The 26,059-nt window shown below is 39.8% G+C and overlaps 1 protein-coding gene across 4 annotated transcripts in view; it reads right to left on the bottom strand.

Moving 5' to 3' along the window:
* hdx (highly divergent homeobox) overlaps window positions 1-23,161 on the bottom strand; it is a 36,400-nt gene extending 13,239 nt beyond the window's left edge. For 2 of the 4 annotated variants that reach the window (XM_052154345.1, XM_052154347.1), the window contains exons 1-6: window positions 22,764-22,850; window positions 21,787-22,050; window positions 21,253-21,399; window positions 2,569-3,657; window positions 1,935-1,988; window positions 791-937 (exon numbers count right to left, since the gene is read on the bottom strand). In XM_052154345.1, the coding sequence (XP_052010305.1) occupies window positions 791-937; window positions 1,935-1,988; window positions 2,569-3,657; window positions 21,253-21,399; window positions 21,787-21,822 (1,473 nt within the window). In that variant the 5' untranslated portion in view covers window positions 21,823-22,050; window positions 22,764-22,850. Of the gene's footprint in view, window positions 1-790; window positions 938-1,934; window positions 1,989-2,568; window positions 3,658-18,388; window positions 18,454-21,252; window positions 21,400-21,786; window positions 22,051-22,763; window positions 22,851-23,068 lie in introns of those variants that run through there. The other 2 variants (XM_052154346.1, XM_052154348.1) reach the window with 2 other exon arrangements.
* Between the last annotated feature and the right edge of the window lie 2,898 nt (window positions 23,162-26,059).

The following is a 26,059-nucleotide window of genomic DNA, read 5'->3' as shown; positions in this document are numbered from 1 at the left end:
AAAAAAAAAACTATGTTTTGTTTGGTCAAATACGCACATAGCCTATTAAAATGAGATGACAATAAACTATGATTTAAGAAAATATGTATTACATATAGGAGAACAGCCAAATGTAGTATTTTGTAATTCGGTTGCTGCATCTATGTGCAAGTACATTACTTCTTTATATCATATATATAGTTATGTAGGGCTATTTTTTTTTTTTCATATCATATATGTTAAATCAGATTTGTATGGGTTTAACTTGAAAGCCATGAAAATGTCAACTGAAACATTACACTGGACTTCAAAATGTTGAGATGACACTCTGCCTCCTCATTTTAAAAGTCCACCACAAGCAGAGGTTTCTTCAGAGGTTGACTTTTCCCGGTGGGCCGGCCACAAAACAGGGCCATATGGCAACATATGCCAAAGTGGCCCGCAATATTATTATTATTAATATTCATGTTTCGAACATTCCTGTAAAACTATATATTTTTTTCTACAAAATATTATGACTTTACTATTAAACTCTTGGAATTTTAATCCAATCCTATGTTTTTCTCTCCTGAATGTAGATGCAGCATCACTCAAAAACAGAAGCTTTCCGTTACTGATGCCATTGCAGAAATGTGCTATTCACTGAAACCATCCAGTTACATGGAATTATTGAAATAAAGCGAGGTATGTTTGACAGATTATATAATCTATTTCTTTCTGCAAATAAATACAAATTGACTTCAACTTTAAGGTTAAAGAATGTCAACATCAAAATAAAATGATGAATACAATTATTTGTGTGCATACAGACCTTGATAATTTCTGTGTCGACACCGAGTTCGTTGGCTGCGGCTGCAATCTTTTCTCGGCACAAAGAGCCTAGACTTGTCATGCCATTGTCCCAGTATCTCTTCATCATGAACACATCTCTGTCACTAAACTGAGTCCTGTCCTGCATCTTAACAAACACTAAACCATTTATTAAAAGCCATCATCAAAATCTGACAGAATGTCAGCTCTCATGAATATGTGTGCTAGAGCAGTGCTTCCCAAACCGGTTAGGGGTGTACACATTTTGGATGTCTCCCTAATTAAACATGCCTGATTCAAGTCATCAGCTCTACTAGACATTGTTTGGGTGTACAACATTTCTTAATTTTTTTTACACTCATATGTTGGCATGAGTGAATGGGCCCTGTCAATGATGAAGTGACAGCAGTAGTGCTTTACAACGGAAGAAGGGTGCTGATCAGCCATCAAAAGTTGGTCATAAAAGTAAACAAGCAGGGATTGAACCATAATGTTGCAGTATTTAGGATAGAGGTTAAACAGTAGAAACATGAAAAATAATAAAGGAATACAGAACTACTTGTGAGCAGAATTTTAACAAAATCATGCATGACCATACGGTTGTCATGTATCCAAAGGGTAGAAATATCCTAAAGGTAATACAGGCTAAAGGTAGTTGAGAGGGGCATCTATGAGTGGTATATGAGGACACTTATGATAATATTGTATAATTAGACATACTGATTCAATTAAAGTTAATAGCTATAATAGTTATAATAAGTTTTTGAATTTAGTGTATTGACTAAATATTTTATGATGTTAAACGCAGCCAATTAACTCAGTGTCGACACAGAAATTATCAAGGTCTGTATGCACACATTATTTTATTTATCAGTTTATTTTTATGTAATTATTTTGTTGGCATTCTTTTACCTTAAATGTGTAGTCAATTTTTATTTGTTAAACTAGTGTCCATTTAATACTGTTTCATGAATACTGAGAACTCAAACATTCTACTCATTTGATATACTGCTTTTTGCAGACAGGGAAGGCGAATCGGACGCAAGGATTTGTCAAATGAAGGAGACATACAGAATGTGTACTGTTGAGGACAGGTTTGGGAATCACTGATGTAGTGGACATTGCAGCATATGTGGGACACTCACAGTTCTTTTCCGGGAGTTGCTGTGAAGCCAGGGCACTGACATATTACTGGTTACCTAATGAAATACAAACAGGAAAAACTCATGTGATCCCCTGGTATTCAGCAAACACGTCCTCTGACCAATCACATGAAGCTGTGACCAGTGAAACCTCATGTCAAATTCATTTTCATTCAACTATGAATGTTGCTCTCCAAGCATTATATTAAAGAGCTTTACAACAGTCAACCTGTCGAGATCATGTCATATTTGCATGACAGCAAAATCAAAAGAAAAATTACTTTGCATAAAATATTATTTATTGAATTTTGATATTTAATATTTTTTTTTAACCAATGATAAATTCATTTGCATTTCTACATTGTAAAATTCTTTGTTTAGACAATTAAGCACCCCATCCCTTTATGCAAAATAAAATGGTTTATTTTGGGCTGACAGGTTCTTGACAGGTTTCATCAGATTCCCCCTTTTATTTATGAGTAAAAGGACAACATTTTTAATGTACATATACTACATTATATTACATCCTAAAAGTATTTTTATTGAAATGTATGTTGTTTAAACAACATAGTCATGTAAATAGAAAAACTGTAGTTTTACATGTGTAATAATAAACCAGAGTGGCTTTTTGGCAAACCTTGAAACTGGGCATTCTAGAAGATGTCTGTGCTTGTAGTCGCAATGGAAAGCTGCCCTGTGAGGATGTACCAATCAGTAATGAGCTGTTGGTTTGACATCCTTTATCTCCAAAGGGAGCAGAGTTTGATGCATTAACCGCAGCAGCTGATTGGCTTCTCTCCGTTAATCCCACACTGTCAATCAAGGAAGACAAACCTGCGCTGGAGCTCTGCCCACTGTCCACTGAACTAATATTGCCGCCTTTACTGATCTGTACCTGTGCGCCCATATTCGCCAACTCCTCCTCTCTTGAGTACTCGTTATCAGCGTCACCTGTTTCCATGGCAATCGAGAAGATCTGTGACTCATCGACAGGCTTTTTACTCCTCTCTCTGCCGTGACCAGTTTGCGCAAGCGCCCGTGTTGACACTTGCCCTAGCGCCGCCACAGAAAAAACTTGATGAATCTGAGAGCTGTTGTCTGAAGTAGTTCTCGGAGGACTCTGATGCGCAGCTGTGTTTTTTTGTGGTGAAGTATGCGGCCACATCTGAGGCTGAGAGGTTCTGTATTGCTTTGCCCAACTGGCCGTAATTCCTACAGATTCTCCAGGGGTGAAGGGTATCTGGCTGCATTTGAGCGTGCTGCTGGTGGGAAATACGGGAGCTTTGCGTTGCATGGCCGCAATGGTGGTGTGATGTGCCGTGCCATCTGTGTGAACGGGCAGCTCGATTTCAGTGTGTAAGGGCAATGACTTCATCCTGTTGTGAGCGGAAGCATCAAAGTGGTTTGCCTTCTGCGTCATAGAGTAAATGCCCGTCAAAATGACATCATGGTTGTTAACTTGGGGACCACTTCCACTGCTGAGCGGCAAGGAAGATGATGGCGAAGAGGAAGAGGAGGAGCACGAGACCTGTGTAGGGAGAAGGTGTGTCACAGAGGGGCCATGCTGAACACTCCTTACAGCCGCCATCTCTGCCGTTAGTACAGATCCTGTACCGAGTGCGCCAGCGGCTGCAGGCAGGACATGGTGGTTGGACAGACCTTGAGCAGCGACTCCATTATGATCTGCTTTAGATGCCAGCTTCCGTCTCTTGTTTCCTACCCATGTCTGAAAAGACAAAAGTACAGAAATGTACAACCATCAAACAAAACAACAAAGATAATATGTATATTTAAAGGGATAGTTCACCCAAAAATGAAAATTGTCATCAACTTTTGCCCATGCGTAGTGTTTTCACAAGAAGGATCAAAGATTTTGTCACTGAGTTAAAGATGTAATTATTGGCTGAGAGAACAGACTTGCTACACAATCGGTTGTGATGTGTAATATACAGTAGGTAGATATTAGGCCTAATCTGTGAATTAACAATGTGTATATAACATGAAATCAGACAACCCAAACAAGACCAACACTGACTGATATACAAAGAACGAAAACAAAAATACCTGTATGGTCCAGAAATGAGACATGTAACAGGTGTTTTATGAGGACGATATGAAGTAGGCTGTTTCAAATATACATCTTCACCCTGCAGCTGAACAGCCATAGTGATCTTGCTTTTTTTTCATATCAAATGGCATTATCATGTTGAATTAATGTTTATGTTTTGAAACATTACCTAATTAAATGTATACTTACATTTTGGATATTAAGCAGCTCATGATTTCCAGACACGTGTATAACTGGAGTTTAACAAATTTTATCACATCTCATTTGGCGCTTCATCTCTTAAGGAGAATTAATGAGAGAATTTTCTTTGTGCACACGACAGTGCCTCGGCGCGTCCAGTATGTTATGCATTTGCACGTCTTTAAGAGATAAATATACACGTGATCGCTCCTCGGTTAGAAGACTTTGTTCGCTCCATGTAATTTTTATGCACATGAAAGCACCAACTGGCACCCATCCCTCCAAACTCAAACACTCCATCCACGCCTACGAGAACCCTCGCAACAGCTTTGCCGTTGGATTGCTCAACTCCAGTGTTTCTACTCAAATTTTGTGAGACAGAATTACACAGCAAAATATAATCTATAAAACAAACTCCAGCCAATAGGCGGAATAAACACTAAGAGCATGTAGATTCATCTATAAAACTGTCCTGAAGGTGTGACACTCTACAAAAATAAACTCAAATCAAATCCCTTTGTCACTCAACCATTTTCACAAGTACAACAATGGGTGAAAGTCTTGGGAGCGGTTCCAAGCAACATAGCAGTATGACAATTACAATAAACATCTGATTTACATATAACACCGTTTACATATCTGTTACACAACACAATATACAGCCATCACCAAAAGTAATGGCAGTGATACATTTTGTGTTTTGCAAAGTTTGCTGCATAAATATTTGTAGATTATTTTTTTCACATGTTTCTTTGGTATACTTGAAAACAATGATAAGCATTTCATGAGTTGTAAAGGCTTTTATTGGCAAAAACATTAAATATATGCAAATTCTAAGTATTGACCCTTGTTCTTCATTACCTCTGCAATTCACTCTGGCATGCTGGATATCCTGACTGGTGGTTATCCATTCTTGCCATATTAGTGCTCGGAGTTGATCACAATTTGTGGGCTTCTGCTTGTCTACTCACCTTTTGAGGATTGACCACAGGTTCTCAACAGGATTCAGATCCAGGGAGATGCCTGGCCACGGATCCAAAATTTCAATGAAATGATCTATGAGCCACTTCATTATCACTCTTGCCCTGTGACATTGTGCTGGAAAATGCACGGATCATCACCAAATTGCTCCTGGATCGTTGGGAGAAGCTGCTCTGGCAGGACGCTTTGATACCATTCTTTATTCATGGCAGTGTTTTTGGGCAGAATTGTGAGAGAGCCCACTCCCTTGGAAAAAAGAAACCCACACATGGATGGTCTCAGGATGCTTGAATGTTGGCACGACACAGGACTTATGGTAGTGTTCACCTTTTCTGTCCCAAACAGTCAAAAGGGGCTTTCAGAGAAAATAACTTTGCACTAGTCTACTGCTGTCCAATCATTGTACTTCCTGCAGAATTTCAGTCTGTCCTTGATGTTATTCTTGGAGAAAAGTGGCTTCTTTGCTGCCCTTCTTGACACCAGGCCATTGTCCAAAAGTCTTCACCTCACTGTGTGTGCAGATGCACTCACACCCACCAGCAGCCAATATTGAGCAAGCTCTGCACTGGTGGTGACACGATTCCATAACTGACTCCTCAGGAGGAGACGTCCTGGTGGTTGCTGGACACTCTGGGATGTCCTAAATCCTCCTTCACTGCAGTTGAACCTCTCTCCTTGAAGATCCGGTAAATGGATCTTTCAGGTGAAATATTCTTTGCAGCAGTTTCCTTGCATGTGAGGTCATTTTGACGAAAGGCGATGATGTCTGCACGTCTATTTTGGAGGTAACCATTGCTTCTTCCCTTTTTATATAGCAATCAGTCTGCTCTTATAATTCAATCAGACTGATAGAGTGATTTCAACTGACTAGTACTCGTTAAAACATTCCCAGGTGCTGCTGATAAAAGTAGGGAAATTATGTTAGCTGGTCATTTTGTGCCAGGGCCAAAAAACTTAAAAATTTGGGTTTTTGTGATAAAGTAACTTTTTTTGGCCAATGAAGCTTTTTGCAATTATTTAAAATGCATCTGATCACTCTGCAAAATAATATAGAAACAATGTGAATCAACAACACAACAACTGAAGCAGCAAACTTTGCAAAACACAACATTTATGTCTCTGCCAAATAAGAAGACTGTATACAAAAAACTAAATAATACTAATATACAATACACACAAAACAAGAACACTGTATACAAAAAATACACTGCACCCCTGCATCTCCCAGTCCACGTGATCAAAAACAAGTCTTGTAGGATAGAATCTGATTGGTCCGACCAGCACTGGATCATTCTGAGGGCGGGTGCTTTCCATTTCAGTTTCTGCCTGTTAGCGGTCAGAAGCAGAACAGAAGAGAGGTCTGATTTGACAAATGGTGGGCGGTGGAATGATTTGTAGCTATCCTGGAAGGGAGAGTAGCAATGGTCCAAAACCTGTTCCCCTCGTGTGTTGAAACTGATGTGTTGGTAGTATTTCGGTGCTATTGACTTGAGGTTGGCTTTGTTAAAGTTCCCGGTCACAATGAACCCAGCCTCAGGGTCCGCAGTTTCCATATACACTGCATCTGGAAAGTATTCACAGCGCTTCACTTTTTCCACCTTTTGTTATGTCCTACACATAACAAAGGTCATACATTAGACCTTGTGATTGCAAACCAAGCAATTATATCACATCAGTGCACAGTTGATATTGGTCTTTCTGATCATCTGGCAATCTTTTTTAATATGGAACTGCCTTTTCCTTCTACGTCTTCTTCACATTCTGTTCATTTTCGTAAATGGAAATCAATTAATCCGTCAGATTTTGCAGACTCTGTTGTTTCCTGTCTTAGTGGTCCACAGTCATCTCATCTGGAAGATAAGATTTTACATTTGAATGCTGTTCTTGCCTCTAATTTTGATTCTTTTGCTCCCTTGAGGTCACGCAGAGTCTCTTTTTCTCGTTATGCCCCATGGTATAATGATGACCTGCGCTTTAAGAAAAAAGCTTGCCGTAAAATGGAGCGTAAGTGGCGTAACTCGGGCCTGAATGTATTTTACCAGGCTTGGAAAGATCACTTGGCGGAATATAGATCTGAAATTGAGTCTGCTAGGTCTGTTTATTTTTCCCAGATAATTGATGATAATCTAAGTAATCCAAGACATCTATTTCATACTATAAATAGGCTTCTTACAGCCAATGTTGGCATCTCTCTGCCTGTTTCAAATCAGGTGTGTAATGATTTTCTCAATTTTTTTAGCTCTAAAATTGAAAATGTTTACAAAATGATTCATGCTATACTGGTTTCCTCTTCTATACTACGCTTGCCTTCTTTCTTTGGCACATCCTTTACTATCTTTTCTGAAGTTGACTCTGAGCTACTTACTAGGGTGGTAACAGGTATGAAAGTTACCAATTGCATACTTGATCCCCTCCCTACAAGCCTGTTTAAATCCTGTTTTGATTCATTGTGTCCAGTTGTTCTTGGCATTGTCAATGAATCTTTGTGTTCTGGTGTTGTCCCTGCAGCATTGAAAACTGCTGCTGTAACGCCTGTTCCGAAGAAGCGTGATGCAGAGTTGGATAACATAAATAACTATCGCCCTATATCAAATCTTCCTTTTCTGGCAAAAATTTTGGAACGTGTTGTGGCTTTGCAGCTACATAGTCATCTCTCAGTAAATAATCTTTTTGAGCCCCTTCAGTCTGGTTTTCGAAAATTTCATAGTACTGAGACAGCCTTGGTTAAGGTCACCAATGACCTGTTGATAGCCTCAGATTCTGGTTCTCTTTCCATTCTTATCCTTCTCGATCTTAGTGCCGCTTTTGATACTGTTAATCACAATCTTCTACTAAACCGTCTGGAAAATGTCTTTGGTGTTTCTGAGACTGTATTAACCTGGTTTAGATCTTATCTCTCGCATCGTAAACAGTTTGTTTGTATGAATGGTTTTCGGTCTGAGATTGGTTCTGTCCGTACGGGTGTTCCCCAAGGTTCAATTCTTGGTCCCTTACTTTTTAGCATTTACATCTTTCCACTCGGACTGCTACTAAGATCACTTGGACTTAATTATCACTGTTATGCAGATGACACTCAGATTTATATTCACTCTAAGCCTGGTCAAAATCTGGATGTTCTTTTTTAACACACTGTATTTCTGAGATAAAAACATGGATGTCTCAAAATTTTTTGTGTCTAAATAATGATAAGACTGAGTTCTTGCTTATTGGCACTCCTCATCAGCTTCGTAAGGCTGGTTCACTAATTCTGAACACAGATGGGACTGACTTGGAGGCACAGACTAAGTTAAAAAACTTGGGAGTTATATTTGATTCTAGTCTGTCCTTCGACTCTCATGTGCAGTACATTGTTAAGAACTCTTATTTTCATCTCAGAAATATTGCCAGACTTCGCTCTATGTTATCCCTCTCTGTGACTGAAAGGCTTATCAATACTTTAGTTTTTTCTCGCATTGACTATTGCAATGCACTTCTAGCTGGAGTTCCAAAAACCACACTGAACAAATTACAATGTGTTCAAAATTCTGCTGCTAGGATCTTGACTGGAATCAGAAGAAATGAGCATATTACACCTATTTTAAAGTCTTTGCACTGGCTCCCGGTCAAGTTCCGAGTCGATTTTAAAATACTTATGCTCACATATAAGGCACTGCATGGTCTGGCACCGCAGTATTTGTCTGCGCTTTTAACTTTATACACACCCAAGCGTCATTTACGCTCTTCACAAGCTGGTCTATTGGCAGTCCCACAGACTCGGTTGCGTACTGTAGGGGATAGGGCTTTCTCATCCTATGCTCCTAGACTTTGGAATGCACTCCCTTCAAATATTAGAGATGCACAGTCTTTAAGTAATTTCAAATCTTTATTGAAAACGCATTTTTTTAGGCTAGCTTTTATTTGACTTTTATTTTATTGTATTTTATCTTTTTTTTTTTTTTTTTTTTGTGATGTATTTTTGTTTTGCTTGTTTTATTATGTAAAGCGCCTTGAGAAGCTGCTTTAAAGGCGCTATATAAGAATAAAGTTATTATTATTATTATTATTATGTTACAGCCTTATTCCAAAATTGATTAAATTCATTATTTTCCTCAAAATTCTACAAACAATACCCCATAATGACAATGTGAAAGAACTTTGTTTGAAATCTTTGAAAATGTATTAAAAATAAAAAAAATCACATGTACATAAGTATTCACAGCCTTCGCCATGACACTCAAAATTGAGCTCAGGTGCATCCTGTTTCCACTGATCATCCTTGACAGGGTTTCTGCAGGTATCATCAAATCTAATTTAATGCTTTTTAATGCCTTTTTTAATGCCATTTTTAATAATTTGAATGCCATACATATAATATATATATACACACACACACACACACACACACTCACACATATAGATATATACAGTGGGTACGGAAAGTATTCAGACCCCCTTACATTTTTCACTCTTTGTTATATTGCAGCCATTTGCTAAAATCATTTAAGTTCATTTTTTTTCCTCATTATTGTACACACAGCACCCCATATTGACAGAAAAACACAGAATTGTTGACATTTTTGCACATTTATTAAAAAAGAAAAACTGAAATATCACATGGTCCTAAGTATTCAGATTCACTCCCCCCTCCTGCTACACAACCTGCACTCAAGATCTGTGAAGATGATGTGTGCCGTGTCTTTTGGAAGCAAAGGTCAAGGAAGGCTCCAGGCCCAGATGGCATCTCACCAGCATGCCTTCGTTCCTGTGCTAACCAACTGGCCCCCATCTTCACTCAGATCTTCAAATAGATCACTGGAGTAGTGTGAAGTCCCATGCTGCTTCAAACGCTTAGTTATTATCCCCGTCCCTAAGAAACCTAAAATCACAGGACTTAATGACTACAGACCTGTCACCCTGACATCTGTGGTCATGAAGTCATTTGAGAGACTGGTGTTGGCACACTTGAAGGACATCACTGGACCCTTTCTGGACCCCCTTCAATTTGCTTATCGAGCAAACAGGTCTGTGGATGATGCAGTCAACATGGGATTGCATCATGTCCTGCAACATCTGGACAGACCGGGGACATACGCAAGGATCCTTTTTGTGGACTTCAGCTCGGCTTTCAACACAATCATCCCAGATATACTCCGGACTAAGTTAAACCAACTCTCAGACATCAGAAGACTACAAAGGACAGTCCGGTCTGCTGAGAGGATTATTGGTTGCCCCCTGCCCCCCCTTCAAGAACTAAACACTCACAGAGTGAAGAAAAAGGGTGTGAAATCACTCTGGACCCCACTCACCCTGCCCACAACCTTTTTGAACTGTTGCCTTCTGGCCGGCGCTTCAGAGCTCTGAACACCAGAACCGTCAGACACATGAACAGTTTTTTCCCCTCAGGCCATCCATCTAATGAACAATTAAATTCCCCCATTGAGCAATAATTATGTGCAATACACAGTTTAATTCTATTTATATTATCCAACATATCCACTTCTGCCATTACTTGCATTGCTCTGTACATAATATACTGTTTTTTGTTCTTTATATAAGAGATTGTAATAGATTTGCACTACGTGTGTGTATGTGGGTATGTATGAAGGTGAGTGTATGTACGTATATGTATAATTATTTATTTTGTATTCTTTTTTGTTTTAATTACTTATGTCTTGCTGCTGTTTTTGGTATTGTTTGTATTGTTGTACACTGGAAGCTCCTGTCACCAAGACAAATTCCTTGTATGTGTAAGCATACTTGGCAATAAAGCTGATTCTGATATATATATATATATATATATATATATATATATATATATATATATATATATATATATATATACATATACATATATATACATATATATACACACACACACACACACACACACACACACCTAAAGGATTATTAGGAACACCTGTTCAATTTCTCATTAATGCAATTATCTAATCAACCAATCACATGGCAGTTGCTTCAATGCATTTAGGGGTGTGGTCCTGGTCAAGACAATCTCCTGAACTCCAAACTGAATGTTAGAATGGGAAAGAAAGGTGATTTAAGCAATTTTGAGCATGGCATGGTTGTTGGTGCCAGACGGGCCGGTCTGAGTATTTCACAATCTGCTCAGTTACTGGGATTTTCACGCACAACCATTTCTAGGGTTTACAAAGAATGGTGTGAAAAGGGAAAAACATCCAGTATGTGGCAGTCCTGTGGGCTGAAAATGCCTTGTTGATGCTAGAGGTCAGAGGAGAATGGGCCGACTGATTCAAGCTGATAGAAGAGCAACTTTGCCTGAAATAACCACTCGTTACAACCGAGGTATGCAGCAAAGCATTTGTGAAGCCACAACACGCACAACCTTGAGGCGGATGGGCTACAACAGCAGAAGACCCCACCGGTACCACTCATCTCCACTACAAATAGGAAAAAGAGGCTACAATTTGCAAGAGCTCACCAAAATTGGACAGTTGAAGACTGGAAAAACGTTGCCTGGTCTGATGAGTCTCGATTTCTGTTGAGACATTCAGATGGTAGAGTCAGAATTTGGCGTAAACAGAATGAGAACATGGATCCATCATGCCTTGTTACCACTGTGCAGGCTGGTGCTGGTGGTGTAATGGTGTGGGGGATGTTTCTTGGCACACTTTAGGCCCCTTAGTGCCAATTGGGCATCGTTTAAATGCCACGGCCTACCTGAGCATTGTTTCTGACCATGTCCATCCCTTTATGGCCACCATGTACCCATCCTCTGATGGCTACTTCCAGCAGGATAATGCACCATGTCACAAAGCTCGAATCATTTCAAATTGGTTTCTTGAACATGACAATGAGTTCACTGTACTAAAATGGCCCCAACACTCACCAGATCTCAACCCAATAGAGCATCTTTGGGATGTGGTGGAACGGGAGCTTCGGATGGATGTGCATCCCACAAATCTCCATCAACTGCAAGATGCTATCCTATCAATATGGGCCAACATTTCTAAATAATGCTTTCAGCACCTTGTTGAATCAATGCCACGTAGAATTAAGGCAGTTCTGAAGGCGAAAGGGGGTCAAACACAGTATTAGTATGGTGTTCCTAATAATCCTTTAGGTGAGTGTATATATATAAATATTTTGTTATGTCCCAAAATAAGTCTTGGGGTATAAACGGACACAAAAAAGATTACAAGTTTAAAGAGCATTAGTCTGAGCCCTGCCACAGCACCACAATCAAACAAATTACTGTTAAGGTCTTTATTTATATTTACAGAAATAAGGACAAGGTATTGTGAGTAAACAAGAAGAGGGAAGCAATGGCTTCAGGACAGGGCAAGACCAAAATAACAAACAAACAAACCTAACTGAAGTAGTAAACCTCTTATCACTCTACAAAGAAAAGAAAAGAAATTACACAGTAATACTCTTGCTCCCTCCCTGGCCTTAAAACAGGAACAACACAAATGGCACCCACCTCCCTACAGCTTCCAATAAACATCCCATAACAACTGTTAGACACTTACAACAGTCAAATAAAGATAGAGATACAATACCCAAAGTAGAACATTAGCAGTTATCATGTTCAACAACTAATTTACAATCTGCTACAACAAGCTGGGCAGTACAAAGACAATGCTCTGGAGAAAGCTCTTGTGGCAACATTTCTCTCCACTCGCTCCACTACAGCCCATTCCAGTTTTTGGAGAACCATTTGAGAGGCTCATTATTGACTCTTTAGGCCCATTAACTAAAGCTAAAACTGGTCACCAATATCTTTTAACAATTATGTGTGCAAGTAGTCGGTTCCCTGAAGCTGTTCCTCTACGAACTATTCAAGCTAAAATGATAGCCTGTGAACTTAAGTTCTGTTCAGTTTTTGGCTTACCGAGAATCATTCAGTGACCAGGGTTCCAATTTCAAATTTAATTTGTTCAAGGAGGTAACGAAAGAGTTGGATGTAGAGCATCAGTTGTCCACTTCGTATCATCCAGAATCACAAGGAGCTCTGGAAAGGTTCCATCAAACCCTGAAGTCTCTGTTGCATACATATTGCACTGAGACTGGTAAAGTTTGGGTGGAAGGTTTGCCATTTCTAATGTTTGCGGTGAGAGGAATTGTATAGATGCTCTCGCATAGTACTCACATAGTCTAACACAGACCTAAGGTTTAAAGAATCGCTAGGATTTAGCCCCACTGAGCTGGTTTTTGGTTGTTCGGTTCGTGGCCAGCTAAAACTCCTAAGTGAGCAGTTCCTGGCTAAGGAACCCCCTCGTAGGTCTGTGTTAGACTATGTGAGTACTATGCGAGAGCATCTATACAATGCGTGGGAGTTAGCTAGAATTCATCTTGTTGAAGCCCAATCCAAAATGAAGCTTCGCTATAACAGCGGTAGTCTTCAGCGTAGTTTTCAACTTGGTGATAAGGTCTTGGTACTTCTTCCGGTCTCTTGTTCACCCATGCAGGCAAGGTTTTCTGGACCTTATGAGATCGAGAAAAAGCTGTACAATACAAATTATGCAGTTTCTACTCCTGATCTTAAGCGTAAGTCTCGTGTGTGTCGCATCAACATGCTTGAGGCTTACATTAGTAGAGACCGTGTTAAGCCTCAAATTGATCCTGTTGACCCTCTTCCTATTGCAGTTAACAGTGCTGTTAACTTGTCTTCTGTGTACTCTCCTGAGTTAGATGGTCTTTTGCGTAAGGATGCCATTTCTTCATGTGGAACATTGTCCAACTCTGCCCTCTAACTTGGAGTCACATCTTTCTTATTTGCCTGAAGTTCAGTGTGATTGTGTGGTCAAATTAATTAAAGAATATCGTATGCGGTTTAATGATGTACCGTCACAAACTACTGAGGTCACTCATGACATTGATGTTGGTGAATCCCCACAAGCGCCAGGTTATGAAAATCGAGGCAGAGTACTTGTTGAGTCACGGCTTTGCAGCATCAAGTCAGAGTCCGTGGAGCTCACCGCGCTTGCTTGTACCTAAACCTGATGGCTCGTGGCGATTTTGTACTGATTTCCGTAAGGTGAATGCTGTAACGAAGCCTGATTCCCTTCCTTTTCCCCGAATTGAGGACTGTGTTGACTGGGTAGGATCAGCTAGTTTTGTTACTAAATTAGATCTGTTAAACAGAAAACTGGCAAGTTCCTTTGACACCCCGTGCCCCGGAAATCTCAGCATTTGTGACCCCCGATTGTTTCCTTCAGTATACGTCCATGTCTTTTGGCATGAGAAATGCACCAGCAACATTCCAGCGGTTGATGTTGAAGGTACTATCAGGTGTGTCAAACTGTGAAGTCTATTTAGATGACATAGTTATTTACTGTGCAACACAGGAACATATGCAAACACTTGAGTTGGTGTTTAAGCGATTGCTGGAAGCTCATCTTACCTTAAACTTAGCCAAATGTGAATTTGCTAAGGCAAGAGTGACCTACCTTGGCAAACTAGTTGGTCAGGGCCAGGTGAGGCCTGTGCAAGCTAAGGTAGAGGCTATTGTGAAGTTTCCAAAGCCAAGTAATAAGCGGGAGCTAGGCCGTTTTCTGGGAATGACTGGATATTACTGTGGTTTTTGTGGTAACTGATCTTCTTAAAGCGGAACGAAAATTTGAGTGGGATACTTCTGCTAAAGATCTGTTATGGTATGCTCCTGTGTTGTCCGCTCCAAATTTTTACATGCCTTTTGAGCTACAGGTGGATGCTAGTGGGGTTGAACACCCAGTATGCTACTTCTCGAAGAAGTTCACCAAGTGTAAAAAACTCAAACCACAGACTAATGAGATGGTCACTGATTCTGCAAGAGTTTGTGCTTGATATAAGGTATAAAAAGGAGTGGATAATGTAGTAGCAGATGCTTTGTCAAAAGCCCATAGTGATGACTAACCCACTTATGAAAAGGTGTACATTTTTTTTTTTTTACAAACTAGGATTTTGTTTGGGCAAGTTTATAGTTTGTAATTGCAGGTGGGGGTGTTACGTCCAGAGACGTATTCAAAAGTTTGATTTTAACAGTGTTTTCTTTAATGTGTTTTTGTGTGCTTTTTCCTGTGTTTCTTCCTCTGTTTTCCCTTTGGCTCCTCCTACTCCATCTCAGGTAGCTGATTGTCTTCAGCTGTCCCTGCTTAGCAGCCCAGACAGAGGTAGAATAAAAGCAGAGAAGAAACACAGGAAAAAGCACACAAATCACATGAAAGAAAACATGGTTAAAATCATCCATTTGAATACGCCTCTGGACGTAACATATATATATATATATATATATATATATATATATATATATATATATATATATATATATATATATACATATACACACACACACACACACACACACACACACATTTTTAAAAAGCCCATGTCCCAATTGTAACCATTCAATCTGACAATGATGCAATGATGATAATCTTGGATATTTGAGACAATCTACATAATTTAAATAAACTGTATCACTCTGAACTAAATTTGAAATGGCTCAGGAGACAGCTTAAAATATAAAAATGTATTTGCAGACATGTCAAATTTAATTTAACATAGTAACAATCAACTAGATATTGAATGCTATAGGCATACTGAAAAATCAGGCCATGACTGGAAAAAAAGCCATTATGCTTCTGTTTGTGTAAATTGTACCGCCATCGAATACACGTAACCTACTTCAACTATAACCACAAATTCTATCAGTCTGGACAGTGAAGGAAAAACTCTGAACTTTTTAAGGCTGGAAATTAATGTATGCAAAATTCAAGTGCTATAGAAATTACACAGTTTTAACTTTATGTAAACAAGAGAATTAATTCATATGCCTTAGTTCGCTCACTTTTAGTTCAAACTCTGACTCAATATTTTTCAATTAATTTAATTTGTCCTTGTATCTCCTCATAGTATTAGATTTCGTAATCATTTGAGCCATGAGTGTGTTAGATTTGTTTTTGGCCTGCTAAGCTTGTTGATCAACATCATTCTGAAGGCTGGCGCACATCTCCATCACCACCTCCCTTTTCTTTTTCAGTCCTTCCAGCTCATCTTCCAAAGTGTTCCTCTTAAGTCCACACATGGCACCCTCTCTCTTCCTCCTCTCTTCATCAAGGTAGATCCTGTATATGGTCCTGGCTGAGGCTACAGAAGCCAGTAGTTCACAATTGTCCTGCATTGTTAATCGCAGAAATCTGTTTATTTTTGAAGTATGGGGCAAGTCCACATTTTAAAATGTAGTTGGTTTTGTCCTTTCCAGATGTGAAAGATTTGGCTATTTGCGAATCAGGAAACATTCCCTGGAACAACACAGAAACACCTTAATTTGATGCGTATGAGTGTTGCTGCACCTCTGCCTGCAGCGTCGCATTCGAACCAAACGCTGGTCAAAGTGCGTTCGATTTTCCTTCGGTGGTCACTACAGCAGTTGTGGTGGTAATAGTAGTTGCTGAAGATGTTACTTTGTCGGTCACGGCGAAGTAACTTGAGATAGTTAATTGCTGTATGCCTTTTACAGCTGATTTGTGGTAATCGGACTGCATATGAGATTTAACGGCTCCTTGTTGACAAGCAACCATGTCCTAAATTCTTTGTCTTCTAGCCACTTTTGCTGGAATTTGCACTGTCCCGTTTCTTTGCAACGTCACTAAATTTACGTTCTCTGTGCTAACTCCTCCAGGTCCCAGCCCGCCGCTGTCCAAACATCCGGTGTTACGTCAATTTTGCACCGGCCGGAGGCAATTACCAAACTGGATCCGCGTGTTTATCACACCAATATACATATTTTGCGACAGCAAATCAAAGTTATTAATTGTGAAGGCTACATTCTAAATAAATTGGTAATATTCATTTTTCAAAACTTTTAATGCCTGTAGGAATAACATTTAATGCTTTTTAATGCTATTTAAGGCCTTAATTTTCGCAAAATCCATTTAATGACTTTTAATGCTTTTTAATGCCCAGCGGAAACCCTGCTTGAGATGTTTCTACAACATGATTGGAGTCCACCTGTGGTAAATTCAGTTGATTGGACATGATTTGGAAAGGCACACACCTGTCTATATAAAGGTCCCACAGTTACCAGTGCATGTCAGAGCACAAGCACCTGATGGTCACTCTGACAGAGCTCCAGCATTTCTCTGTGGAGAGAGGAGAACCTTCCAGAAGAACAACCATCTCTGCAGCACTCCACCAATCAGGCCTGTATGGTAGAGTGGCCAGACAGAAGCCACTCCTCAGTAAAAGGCACATGACAGCCCACCTGGAGATTGCCAAAAGCACCTGAAGGACTCTCAGTCCATGAGAAACAAAATTCTGTGGTCTGATGAAACAAAGATTGAACTCTTTGGGCTGAATGGCAAGCGTCATGTCTGGAGGAAACCAGGCACCGCTCATCACCTGGCCAATACATCCCTACAGTGAAGAATGGTCGTGGCAGCATCATGCTGTGGGGATGTTTTTCAGCGGCAATAACTGCAAGACTAGTCTGGATCAAGGGAAAGATGAATGCAGCAATGTACAGAGACATCCTTGATGAAAACCTGCTCCAGAGCACTCTGTACCCCAGACTGGGGTGACGGTTCCTCTTCCAACAGGACAACGACCCTAATCACACTGCCAAGATAACAAAGGAGTGGCTACGGGACATCTCTGTGAATGTCCTTGAGTGGCCCAGCCAGAGCCCAGACTTGAACTCGAGTGAACATCTCTAGAGAGATCTGAAAATGGCTGTGCACCAACGCTCCCCATCCAACCTGATGGAGCTTGAGAGGTCCTGCAAAGAAGAATGGGAGAAACTGCCCAAAAATAGGTGTGCCAAGCTTGTAGCATCATACTCAAAAAGACTTGAGGCTGTAATTGGTGCCAAAAAGTATTGAGCAAAGGCTGTGAATACTTATGTACATGTGATTTGTATCGTTTTTTATTTTTAGTAAATTTGCAAAGATTTCAAACAAACTTTTTTCATGTTATCATTATTGTTTGTAGGATTTTGTGGAAAATAATGAATTTAATAAATTTTGGAATAAGGCTGTAACATAACATAATGTGGAAAAAGTGAAGCACTGTGAATACTTTCTGGATGCACTTAAGTTCCTTGCATGCCCGGTCAGTGTCCGCTTGTGGCGGATGTACACAGCTGTGATAAGGACTGCTGTAACTTCTCTTGGTAGCAACCAAAGCATGAGAAGTTACAGATCAGGAGAGGAGATGGACTTGATAGAATGAATGTTCCTCTTTTCACACCAGGATTTGTTGATCATAAAACATACACCACCTCTGCTTTTACCTGACAGGTCTTTCACTCTGTCCACTCAGTGTACAAGGAACCCCCCTCGAAGTCTGGAATCTCCACAGACATCCAAGTTTCTGTAAGGCAGATAAAGCAGCAGTCCCTCATCTCTCGTTGGAAAGAGATCCATGGTCTCAGCTCACAGAGCTTGTTGGCCAGAGACTGAACATTTGCCAGTAGAATGCTGGGTAGCGGGGGTCGATTTGCGTGACGTCTTAGTCTGACGAGAATGCCGGCTCACCTTCCCCTTTTTTGACTATGTTTCCGTGGCCGGGCTGCTGCCCAGAGAAAGGTCTTCACTGTCATGTTTGTAAACAGCGGGTCGGCATTGAGGTAGTTAAAGTCCCGTTTTCAGTGTGCTATTGCAGAACCAATGTCCAAAAAAAATATTTGTCTATCGTAGACAATAAGGCAGACAACATCCAAGATAAAAAACCTAAGCATTGTAGACAAAACAAACAAAAAACTGCAACTCCAGCTGCCAGGCGAAACCAGCACAAAAAGAAGGGCGTGCAGATTTATCAAACAGTCAAGCAAATGTTCAGTGAGCCAGTCCACTCGGATGCAACATGAGAGCAAGCAAATTACTTACTCAATCCAATGACTTTGCAAGAAATAGTCCACAAAAAAATTCCAGCCAACAGGCAGAATAAGCACAAAGAGCGTGTAGATTCATCCTCCAAACTGTCTTGAAGTTGTGACGCTCCACAAAACAAACTCCAGCCGACAGGCAGACCAAGCACAAAGAGCGTGCAGATTCATCCATAAAACTGTCCCGAAGGTGTGTTACTCTACCAAACAAACTCAAGCCACTAGGTGTGCAGATTCTTCAGAGTCAAGCAAATGTTCAGTGAGACATTCCACACAGCTGCAAGATGACCCACTCACTTTATGAAGGACATCGCTTGCTGTGCGCATGTAAATGTTTTACAGCCATCCTTAGCATCTTTTCTCAATTTGGCCGGGAATATCAGTGCAAAAGCGACCTTCCATTGATGTAAAAGTTTCTTGCGTTCCTTGAATCGATCAAGTTTCTCTCTTGTCGAATTCGCAAAATCTGGGAACAAGAAAATGCTATGGTTCTTCCAAGACAGCCTTCCTTTACTCCTCGCCTCATATAACACCAGATCTTCACTGGATGATCGCAGAAATTTGTCCAGAATTGATCGGGGCCTGTCTCCCTCTATGGATCTCTGAGCAGCAACTCTGTGAGCTCACTTGATTTCCAGCTTATGGCCTGCTATGTCGAGCAGATTTGGAAACAGGAATTTCACTATATCCTATCCCTCTTCACCCTCAGGAATTCCGACGATTCAGACATTATTCAGCAGGCTACTGTTCTCCATGTCCTCCAACTTCTCCAGACACACTCCATTTCCACCTTGGTCGCTAGCAGATAATTATTTCTCCGATGACTCCAGGTAAACGATCCGATTAATCATAACCACATCAGTGAACATCGTCTCCATCCCAGTGATCCATCAATGTATTACAATAAGATCCTCCAAGTCAGCAACAACCTTCGTCAGCATTGCCAACATGTTCAGCATCTCTCGCCGCATTTCCCACACCTCTCCGACTAAACTGACTCCCAGGCTCGTGGCCTGCTCAGAAGTGCCAACTTGAGCAAGTAAATGTCTTTTAATGTCTGCAGAGCCAGAGGATTTTGCACTCTTTGACATAATGTACTCCTAGAACAGTTATGAACAGAGTGTATTAATTAGCACCACCAACGGGCTGGATTGAGCAGCTGCAGCAACTCTAGAAAAATGACAAAACAGTTATCTCAATGGTCAGTCAGTTTTAATCACAGTCCAAGGGGAAAAAACTAATTGGACCACTCTCCGTAAAAAACAAAAATATTGGACCTGATGTGAATTGCGCCATAGGAATCCACTGTTCAATTCAAAAACTTGTTCGAAACGAACAGTCACATTTAAAAAAACAGACTTGTAAATAGACCTTAAAGGTGAATTGTGTAATTTCTGTGGCACCAAAACGGAATTACAAAAACGAACATTGTTTGAATGGGTTACTAGAACACTGCTCTTGAGACACAAACAAAGAAAGCAATATTCTGATAGCGCTACTGTGTTAACATTTTTGGGGGAAATCAATCTACTCACATATGCTGCTGTGGCCAGGCTTTCACAATCAAAGCTTGATGATTTGGCTTCATTTAAACTATTTTTGATGGCAAAGAAGAAGAACACAAACTTATTGGGGTAAATAAAATAAGCTTTTCTCTTCACTGTTTTACACCCTGTTCAGCTAAAAACTATTATTTTTACTACTGGCTTCTGGCAACCTCTCCTGGATATAAATGGATTTCACACTTGTTTCTATGCTCTGAAACACTTAACGCTTTAGCCTCTGAGGGCAGTGTTTTCAATTTCGGTCAACGTATACCGATTCCAGCTAAAGAAAAATCAGCACACACTTGACGATTTTTATGTGAGATCCGGCTGATTTTGTTTATGATTTATGTATTAACTCTATTACTGCTTGTTGTATCGTGAATGTAAATGCATAGCTGTGATCAGGCGGTAGAATCAGGCTGCACGTCATGAGTCGTGCTAATATTCAGTTCAACAGTATGATTACAAGTGAGATATTACTTAATTGTCTCTACATATTAGGCAAGGATATGAGAAAGTATTTTAATATTAATTCATCTTTAACAACTAGTGATGAAGATGGCACATTAATAAGCAACTTTGAGATTTTCTGCATTGGCCAAAAACTGTGGTTCATTACTAGAAGTGGCCACTGAAAAACCCATATTGGTTGACCACTTAAAAAAAAATAAAAAATCGAATATGGGCTGAAATTAAACATAAAAAAAAAAAAAAAATACTTACTCGAACAACACTGAAGTCGAGTTTGGTCTCTTGAGCGCACTGTAGAATGAGCTGAAAGCAGCTCTTGCTCTGATTGGTCATGCCATTCTCATAGTAGCGCTCCAGGATTCTCTGTTGCTCAGCAGTAAACACTGATCGCAAGTTCATCTGTCAAATGACACCATATTATACAAAGACATAATGATATTATGGATTGTGGCAGAAGCACTGTATCAAGATAACACTTCAGTTTCAAGACAAATTACACTAGTTTAAGTAGATTGTTGTGTAATAAAAATAAAAAAAACAATAATATCAGCTCAACCCTTTCACTTTGTTTTCACAATCCAAATGAATGCAAAACAAATAGGTCTATTGTATTAAACAATTTCACATCCCCACTTTTTTCAAAACTATAAGGTATGTGATGTGAATAGCGGTGTAGTCGGTTTTCAATTAATATAAAGTTGTTATATGAACAGATTATAAACACTGGACAAAGAATATGAAGTTCCTGAGCTGTTAATGTTTCATTACACTGGTGCTCATACTCACAGTATGAATGCTCCTCTTCTCCAGCCATTTTTCCATCCCTCTGCAGGACGCTGCGAGACACCGGATGACACCTCACCACTGGATGAGCTACAAATTCACACTCAACATACGGCACAGGAGCAACTGCAGTGTGTCAGTTTATTCACACAAGCATTCAGCCTTCATGTGACTGCTCTCGTGAGACGTCTTCAAGAAAAATCAGACTTTTTAGGATGATGTCAACAACCTCCAGGGCTCCGCTTTGTCAGACTACACCCCTCAGGTCTGAAAGAGTCCACATGAGAAGGTAGTTCTTAAGAAATTGTTATAATACTATTATTATTATTATGGCTGCCATGGTAAAAAAAAAGGGACTGCTATTTTTAAAGAATTGTTACTATGTAGAAAGAACAAACATTAATTGAGTTATGTACATCTGAAGTGGGGAATTTGTGAATTAAACCTGCAGTCTTCTGAGCTGGAAATCAGACTCCTCACAGAAAATCTCAAGTGAAGTCTGAATTTCGTTCAAAACAGTATACCACAGTTTCTTTGTAACATTTACGGAGTTAAAACAATGTAATTATGAATATATGACCCATGTCTATCAATGTGCTCAAGTAATTCAGTAATGTTGGTGTTTGTTGTGATGTTTGCTATAGTCACTGTTAATAGTCAGCTAAAAAAAAAACACTCTCCATCCAGCGCCATTACTACAACACACACACACACACACACACACACACACACACACACACACACACACACACACACACACACACATTATTCTCACCACAAACAATAACATTGCTGCATGAACAGGGCACAACAAACACCTCGGTTATTTGAGTTATTTCAACTTGACATAATGTGAATGCTTTAAATATTCTGGATGTTCATTGCAGAGGTCTGCTTTAAAATTGTATCGCATTATAGACTCGCGCTTGTACAATGAAATCGAAATAATAACATCTGTAGCAAATTTGAAATGGGCATACAGTCTGACTCCGTCTGGCCCGGTTCATCGTGGAGGTAAAACGGGGCGTCGCGTTCGCGGGTTGAATGAGAAGCGTCATTTAACTGAGGTACGGCGAGTAAAAACATGGTGAAGTGAAGAATCGATGACGCGCGCGCCGTGCTCGAGACAGGCCCTGGAGGCCACGCGCGAGCCAGATCCACCTAGCGAAACTTTTTGATTTTTGCATCGTGCGTGAACAGATGCTGCTGTAAATGCACGAGCACAACACTGCCGTCTCCGCGAGCGGGTATTCCTGTGGTGGAGTATATTAAATGGCATAGATACCTTCTTTATGCGGACATCAACGGCCACTGGAATTCAGCAGATTTCTTGACGAATCCCCTAGCTAGACAATGAAATCAAAACGTCCGATCATCAATTCTAATCATGATCGTGACGTCAGCGGTGACAGGAGCCAATGGAGGTGTAGCATCATCGTTGTGACACTGTGAGCCCCGCCCACCCCTGACTGTCTGAGGGGGGTCACTGGAATTAAAGACCAATGACAATGAAGATTACAGAGGTCATTTTGGTCAAGTTACATGTCACTGGAGATGAAAATAATCTTCTGTTTTATCAAAACGTACAATATAGTTATTATTTGTTAAACTAAATAATTTTAAGAGGTTCTATTATGCTTTTTGGGATTTTACCTTTCATTTAGTGTGTAATATAGCTCTTTGTGCATGTAAGGTCTGTTTCAAAGCACAAAGTCCATAAAAAGGGAGTTATTATCTCCCACAGACCACACTGCTCAAGAACTACAAGAAACGGGCTGTTTGTAGTCCAGCCATTTCTTCCATAAAGTATCAACGTCACAATGTAACACATTTGCATTATGTCCGCCTAATAGTGCATTCAAACCAGAGGCATCGAAAGCTGCCGTCTTTGCTTCCTACATAGCGCCGGTGAAAATTGCAATATTTATTTTATAATTTAGATAGACGTAATCTAAAATGTAGACTTATCAGCATTGTTAACATGTCCCACATCTACATAGCAACTCTTTGTCCCACATTTGGTTTGTTGGGATCTGGTCACCCCTAATGTGTGTGTGTTTGGAGCGCAGCTCCGAAACAGATTAGAGAGGCTGCAGCAGCGTGATTATAAATGACACCAAAACGTTAAAAAGAACCGTAATGTCGGAGCTTATCATTATTGTGGTCTTTAATAATTTAGCACCGTGGCCCGTTTAATACCGGGTTTTGGTACCCATCTTTACTTATAAGGGAATTTCTATCTATCTATTATATTGATATCTTATCTAGTTAAGTAAAAGTGCAAGCTGCAGTTTTATTTGCTAGTCTAAACTAGCTCCTCGCTTCAGCTTCAGCCTGTCATACCTAGTGCTTCATGCTTGGCAAGAAATTTGGCCATCAGCTCTCTGCTTCTTTCGTTCACTTTTACTCTCTGTTTGCTCTTTTCTTTTTTGTGCCCCTGATTTTAGCCTTTTGTGATTAATTTTGACTCTCTAGTCAGTCTCCGCTTTGCACAATGCATATCGTGTGTGTTTCGCCCCTGATTGGCCAGGTGTTTCGACCTAACCATTTTTACAATAACAGCGGGGGGATGGGGTATCAGAATCAGATGACAAGTTGAAATGTGTTTTAATGATAAAAATGTATGTATTTATCATTGTGGCAGGGCGGAGGGCGGGGTCGGGTTGTGATCATACACACCCGGTCCTTTATTAGGCTAATCAAGCCTCAGAGAGGGATAAAGGCCGACTGCGGAGGATTGTGCGGGAGAGAGAGATCTTTTACGGACATGTTCGTCATGTGTGTGTGTTTGTCTTTTAAGTTTATAATTAAAATATTATTTACAGCATCAAGCTGGTTCTCGCCTCCTCCTTCCCGGGTTTCGGCACCAGTGTAAAGCAGTCAATGGAAAGGAGTAGGCGAGATGTAAATAATATTTTAATTATAAACTTAAAAGACACAAACACACACATGACGGACAGGGGGCTTGATTAGCCTGATAAGGGACCAGGTGTGTATGATCATGACCCGGCCCCGCCCTCCGCCCTGCCACAATCATGTAAATACATATGCATTTTATTTTCAATGATATAAGTCAGTAAGTTAATTGTTGTACTTGATCCCATTAAGGGTCAACTATAGACCTTTGCATGGGACCCCCTGGGCCTTGGGCCCGGGGTCATCTGTAACCTTTGACCCCCTCTGACTGTGGGCCTGCACCTAGCTAGGTGTGCGTGCTTCCTAATATAGTTAATATATATTGAAGGATGTAGCTAATGCAGTGTTAAATTTGTGAGAGATTGAGAGGACAGGGCATGTAGTGACAAATTGTTGTTCCCAATCTACGTGTTTGCTTGTGATAAACAATGGCAAGACAGGCCACATAACGCTATGTAGCTAATGTATTTAAAGTTGCATTACATCAACTTTAGCTAATGTCAGCTCCGACATAAATGCTACATGCCGCTGAAATGCTCCCTCACTTGTGTGAGAGAGTTAGAGACATGACAGCAGAGTAATGCGCCTCCACTTATATGAAAAATTTACATTTTAAATAACTATGCTTACGTTTTGCTTTGTTCTATTTTCTAGATTTAGCAAATGTACACATTTAGACAAGTCTTGTTGTTGGTTCAAAAACTAAACAAAAAAAATAATATATTGTTTAAGAAAAGACAGAGAAAAGTGAAGACTTAAGAATTGAATAATTGTTTGATATATTCTGCACTTAATGATGGTTTCTAGAGGAAGAATCATCCAGAAAACCTGATGTGATGCTTACACAAAATTGTATTGTTTTAGGTGGATGGAAAAACTTAGAAAATGACTGTCGAATAATTAGATTATTAGATTAATTAGATTATTATTTATTATTTTAGTTTATTTTTAGTAGGCAATTGTGTGTGAAGGAACACATGCATGAAATTTACAAAAGATCCATTGAGTAAACGAATTCTTGGATGTATATTTAGTTTAAAACTCTTTTAGAACTGAATAAAATGATCTTGGTAGATTTGATAGTATAATATATGTTTGAATAATTTAAAAGGACTGTCAATATACCACCCTTTTTTTTTTTGTGAAATACCCAGGATGGCAATTCAGAGAGATCAAATCTGATTTTTTAAAACACAAACTTCTTAAACATTTTCCGATGAGGGCTCAGACACCCCTTAAAGTTGGGTCGTAAACACCTTATCTTAACCCACACCAAAAGCAATAAAGTTTTTAAAAACATTTCCTTAGAGAAATGTCACTTTAAAAGTTGAACAGGCATCCTGTTTAAACAGATACTTCG

Source organism: Xyrauchen texanus, chromosome 23 (genome assembly GCF_025860055.1).
Source record: "Xyrauchen texanus isolate HMW12.3.18 chromosome 23, RBS_HiC_50CHRs, whole genome shotgun sequence".
Classification (NCBI taxonomy): domain Eukaryota; kingdom Metazoa; phylum Chordata; class Actinopteri; order Cypriniformes; family Catostomidae; genus Xyrauchen; species Xyrauchen texanus.
Note: the sequence above shows the minus strand (reverse complement) of the source record. Positions and strands in the feature narration are given on the sequence as shown.